Here is a 6000-nt window from a genome sequence, read left to right on the forward strand (position 1 = left end):
TAACTGATCGACTCGACTACTCGACTTTGGCTCGACTTGAGGTGCACGCGCGACGTCGAGTCGCTCGTCCGTGCCTAACCTGGAAGCGCGCGTAAGCGAGAAGGGAGAAGATGGGGGGGGTAAGATTCACTGGCGAGAACGGGCGACGTGGCCCTCTACAAATACAGTGCGAGACCGAAGCACCAGAGAAGTGTAAAAAACTAGGAGAGAGCGTTGGACACAGAAGGAACGCGTGACTGGTTCGAATGGAAACGTGATATGTGAAGTACCAGCAATCGACTGCCGGATTGGGAAAGAATAATACCTAATTTGGATGTACCGTATGGAACGAATCTGGAGCACCCGCCCGGGTGTCGACGTACGTTGGTCCCCCTTCCGGCATTGACGGCGGACCGTTGTCTCGGTACGGGGCTGACAGCGGACGAGCGGTGCTATTGACGTTCGCGACCTGGCCCCCACAGGTGCGGCACTCTACTCGTCGACCCGCCTTCGTCCTACGGTGAGTCTTTCGCCTTTGCCTTCCAGTTCGCCTCAGTCGCGTCGGTAGTGTCGAGTCGGTACAGTATTGGATCGTGGTCGTAATGTATAACTGTCTGTCGCGAAATGCATGAGTCAAGAAGAAGAACCGGAAGCTCTGAACGATCAAGAAGGAAATGTGACATATCTATGACGCGGTGTGCGCCGGTCTAGCCCTCGGCCGGCTTTCTCTTCCACACCGTCAGCGTGTCAGCAACGGTTAGCAACGGTTAGCAAAATCGGACTTCTACTGATGGTCGAGCATAAGACGACCGAGCAAGATGGACGACATGCTATTGCGGATGCACAACAGCAGATCATGAGGCTGAACTAAGCACGGAGTTGCGTGGAAGACGTACACTGCGCTCCAGGTAGACGCGGCATTGATGAACTAGTGGCACGATCGGAGAGGTAAGTGCATGCCCTCTGGAGGAAACGGGAGACCTGCCTTGGGACATGCAATTCCCGACGCGTTGATCACAGACAGAAAGCTGCGATTTCTCTTCTCAGTGACGAGAGTCATACTGTTTGACAACGAATGTACCCGAAGTAGATCACAGCTAAAACGACCGTAGCTGTACTCAGTGCGGGCGTCACGTCAAAGATTTGTATTACTCACTGTCCTTCATGAGAACAATGGACATGTTCTCCAGGTCCATGGGGGAGGAATCTACTTCTGAGATGTCCGCCTGACGACCCGCGTTCACCAAATGCCTGATGCTTAGCCAGGTGAAAAGCAGCGCGACGGCGTCGAAGATCATCGCTGAAGCTCGTGCGCACATCATCCCTATATAGGTGTCCTACCATGAACAAGCAGCCGGTACCACGGACAACCGGCATATGAGCCGAAGCGTCACGCACATCTGTGGAGTTCAATGTCAGTGCGTGTTCAATCCTTGAGAAAACCATGGGCCATCGCACATATCCTTCGGAGAAGACATGTTGATATCGCAGGTTTGGTAATGGGGCGCGATGCGCGCGAGGTAGGGCTTGTAGAGTATGAGTGTGTACTTGACATAGATTCAGTCCGCGTGTTGGTTTTCCTGAAGATTACGCATGCCTATGTGACGCACCATGGCCATAATTGGGTTGATCACACCCAAGAGAAGTATGAGCCAGCCGCGCCACTTGCTTCGTCCAGAGACAGCATAAATTCGTGTGGCGGTGAAGACTCCGAGTCAGAGTCAGTATAACGAAAATTTGGGACGCAGTTTTAGCACTCACTGGCAGAACTCGTCAAAATCAAGATGTCTCCTACTATCTGCAGCCGCATTATGACCGTGCAACTATGGTTCGGGTTGTTTGACGGTCAGTTCGACATTGACACACGGATGACTGTACCTTACCTCTGCAAATGGACCGGTCATCGTTGCGTCGTGATAGCTAATGTATGTGGGGTCACACTACGGGACTCACCTTTGAGTCCTGCCAATTTCCTGAGAACAGGTAATTGAGGACAACTGCGATGATGTTGCACAGCATGGGGTAGCGCAGGCTGAAGAAGAGAACCGATCCAATGGAGGGCTTGACGGTCCACATGAAACGCGCCTCAGACACGAATGTCAGGAAGAAATCATAGCAGCAGAGCGCTATGTCAGTGGTTGAGTTACGGTAAGTGTCGTCGTTAGTAAGTGACTGCCCAATGGTATTCGATAGGCACACCTTGAGCAGAGACGATCAAGCAATTTCCAAGGAAGCTGAAGAGTGGATTAATAACGCATATGTCAAGTAATGGGATCACTCGCTCTTGTGATACAGTCACCGTGATGTCCAGGTCGTCCGACATCGTCGAGGAGAATATAGTGTGATCTTTGCACTAGCGGGGAGTAGATTGCAAGAGAGGAATACGCATGCTCGAGCTCTGTGATGCTCGGAATGGTGCAATCTTGCTAGCGGGCACTGCAGCTCCCAGGCTGCTGGTCGATGCGCTGAAACTGGCGGGTGCAACGGCGTCGATCCGAGTGTACCGCGAACGTGGTAATTTATCTTGAACAAGCGTTTGTCCTGTTGTATATCAGCCGCAGTAACACTCCGTTGTAAACATCACAATCTGCCTAAGCTATCAAAGTCGAACGATGAATGTTGTCGTGATCACTAACCAGAGGATGTATTGCCGTTATTGACGACCGAACTGCATAATATTGGGCTGTGAATCGAGGCCTGTAGTATCAGCATCCGTTCGGAACAAAGGAAGAGTCAACAGAAGAGCGCGGGATCAGTTCTCACTCCCGCCAGTCCTACAAATGACCCGTATTGATACCCTGCAATCTTTACTCAGATCCATCGAAATACGGACAACAGCGCATACCCTAGTCGTCCTGAGGGGGGTTAGCCAGCATCAACACCTACTCTGTACTCTCGCCCTCCTCCGCTTCGGACGCGAGCTCTCGTCACGGCGTATGCATCGGTCCCTTCTAGTATATTTGTAGGACTCTCGAATATTATGGAGAAGATCTGCGAGATGTATGTCCCACCGTCGCAGTTATTTGGGTCTGCTTGGTGCGAGTGAAGCAGTAGGCGCGTCGGCTAAGTCATCATCTATATGAGAAGGTTAAGAAATAATGCGTGAATGATAGGTTGCGACAAGACGCACTGCGGATCGAGTGGGCACGTCGTTTCCAACCTATTGAGCAGACGATCAGTGGCTCTGCGCAAAGAGCGGACGCAGCACAAAGGAATTACTCCAGACTGGGTAAATTTTGACGGCGATGTCCAGTACATTGACCATCCTAAGGCGTTGATGACGGTCAACAATCTGAAATATCAATACTAAGTGACAGAGATGGAATCATCTGCCATGGATTGGGTTACATGAATAAGATCGCAGCTAGAAATGTTACATGTATCATTGGTCACTGTGCAGGCCGCGTCAGAGAATGGGATACGTACTGTCTCTCATCAGGACAACCAACCCCGTACCCGACACTATGCGGCGTCCCTGTTGGGTATCATTCATACCAAGACTCAGGCGCACCAGAGTACGCTTTATGCTTGCTTTATGCTCAGCCACGTAAGGACGAATACGGCGACGGCATCGAATGCGAACGCGACTGCGCAGTGCGGATATCGCTCTGCAGTCCAATCCCATTAGGCTTTCTTGCACCTCATACTGTATCTGTCCACCTCGCATACCGTTCCCCAAGGAATGACATTACCGTCGCATGAACGACGCAGACTGCGCGAATACGGTAGTGAGCTTTCGGAGCGCCTCAGTGACCGGAGCACTGGCACAGTGGCAGTGAGCGCTTGAGCGCCGAGACGACATTTTTATGTAATGCACGTGACATGTGCTGCATACATAGGCTCGAGAGCTTAGAGTCAGAGCAACTTGCGAGCGTTTGTGTCTATAAGCCTTCCATATGTAAAGGCAACATCGTTTCCGTATGCTCGAGACGTCCTGGCGCCAGAATACATCTCGAGGTAGGCCATTGACCACCCCTTTATACTAAGATCGCACTGAGCGGCTGGGAACGAACTGCATTACTGCCCAGCGAATACAACAGCTAATGAACTCTAACAGGCCATTCAAGCCATCTGCAACATCTCATCCCCGTGTTCGTTCTCTTCAGTTTCGGGCAAATCTTCAAGTTCTTGATCTACGCGTCCTTCCATCCCGGGAGGAAACTTGAAGCGCCTGAATATCATCGTCGCAATTGTATGCGAGATATGTGACCCGCCCTGGCAGTTCTCGAAGTTTGCCTGATGAAGATCGAGCATAAGGCGGCAGAGTAGAATTGACGTCATGCTGTAGGTAGAGGACATACTAGGTAAGGCGGGGCTGTAAACAACACAGTCTTATGAGAGGACGTACATTGCGGTCCAGGTGGACATGGCGTTCAGGTTCTAATAGGAGTGATGCTTAGCATTGTGCCGCAGTGTGTGCAGAATGCGAGGCCTTGCCTTGCGAAACGCAATGCCTATTAAGTTGATGACAGTCAGGAAACTGGCGTCACTTGGCTTAGCGAACAGGGTTACAAATCTTGACCACGTAACTCACCCAAAGTATACTGCAGCTATAATACCCGACGACGGATCTTGTTAGCCCTCAGCCAAAAGATATTAGAAGGACACGCACTATCAGCCATGAGAACTATTGACATATTCCCGATACCCGGCTGGGAACCGTCGGACCTATTCCTCATACTCACCAAATGCTTTATACCCAGCCAGGTGAGGACCAGTGCAACGGCGTCACAGACGACTGCAGATCCACGACCCGCCATCATCCCTGCACAACGAGGAATACCATCAATATAAATTGACTTGAACCGCTGTCGTGACCCACAGCTATAAGTCGCGCGGAGTCAGTTATGGGCATGGCAGAGATCGTGTAGGACGGTTGGAGTCACGCACATGTCTACCATGAGCTGCGAGTCGGCATTGCAATTCTGATGCCCTGGCGCGAGGTGCGCAAGGTAGGGTGTGGTCAGGACGAACGTGTACTGCCGGTATACCGTCGGGCCACAGACGTAAGTCTGCCACACCCCGAAGCATGTAACTTGTACGCACCGTAGTTAGTACAGGATTTATCAGACCCAAGAGGAGTGTGACTCCAAAATTCCATTTATTTTTCCGCGAGAGAGCGTAGATGCGCAGAGCCGCGAAGACTGGACGGGTTCTGGTCAGTGTTACAGACATTCGCAGAGACCGAACTAAGACACTCACTCGCGCCGCTCGTCAAGACGAGTACGTCGCCCGTCATCTGCAGACGCGCCATGACTGTGCAACTGTAATGAAGCCGGCGTGCCAGCTATCAGCCCGACTTCGTCGCGTTTACCAACGCAACCACTCACCTCTATTCAACAACCAAGACGTGCGCGTCCGATCTGTTAGCAGTGTTCCAGGGCAGGTGCGCAAACAACCATGTGCAACATACTCACCAGCTGACTTTGCCAGACTCCATGGGATAAATAACCCAATATGACGGGGAAAATGTTGCAGGGTGCAGTATAGCGCAGGGTAAAGAACAGAACCGAGCCGACAGAGGGCTTGAGTTTCCACATGAACTGTACTTCGCGCGTGAACGTCAGACAGAAATTGTAGAAGCAGAGTGCTATGCGGTGGTTGAAATGACAGTGCTTAGTATCTCGATAATGCACGAGTATGGACGACAGATTAAGTCGCTGTACATACCTTGAGCAGAGACTGTGAAGCAGTTCTCAATGAACCTAAGATCAGGACCCGGGGCGTAGGCGTAAGTCATCAGGAAACCACCCCTGCCCGAATGTGGCGCGAATTGGCGCCAAATCGGTGTGGCGCGCCTTTCGCGGCGAATGGCCCGCAAATTGGTGCGAATGCCTTGCGGACACAGACCAAAAAAACTTGAGGTTAGTGCACGCGTGGAAATGTTGTTTCCATCAGTAGCATTACTGTACTGTCATTATAAATTGCTATGGTCATTGTATACTATCGTCATTGTATCACAGAACATTCGTACATGTCCACCGCACCATCTCGCAGTCGACAGTTGAGTGCTGCGCTGCG

At 51.4% G+C, this 6000-nt stretch overlaps 1 protein-coding gene across 1 annotated transcript; it reads right to left on the bottom strand.

Moving 5' to 3' along the window:
• Nucleotides 1–4041: 4041 nt before the first annotated feature.
• On the bottom strand, nucleotides 4042–5719 carry C8Q71DRAFT_724192 (uncharacterized protein; the record flags this gene model as incomplete). Its single annotated transcript, XM_047921625.1, has 10 exons — nucleotides 4042–4215; nucleotides 4328–4359; nucleotides 4514–4529; nucleotides 4665–4803; nucleotides 4870–4991; nucleotides 5026–5123; nucleotides 5182–5243; nucleotides 5310–5311; nucleotides 5397–5569; nucleotides 5650–5719. 10 exons carry the CDS (start codon nucleotides 5717–5719, stop codon nucleotides 4042–4044), a joined length of 888 nt encoding a protein of 295 aa, XP_047778695.1.
• Nucleotides 5720–6000: the final 281 nt, after the last annotated feature.

This window comes from Rhodofomes roseus, assembly GCF_022264815.1.
Source record: "Rhodofomes roseus strain CIRM-BRFM 1785 chromosome Unknown C8Q71scaffold_11, whole genome shotgun sequence".
NCBI classification, from domain to species: Eukaryota; Fungi; Basidiomycota; class Agaricomycetes; order Polyporales; family Fomitopsidaceae; genus Rhodofomes; species Rhodofomes roseus.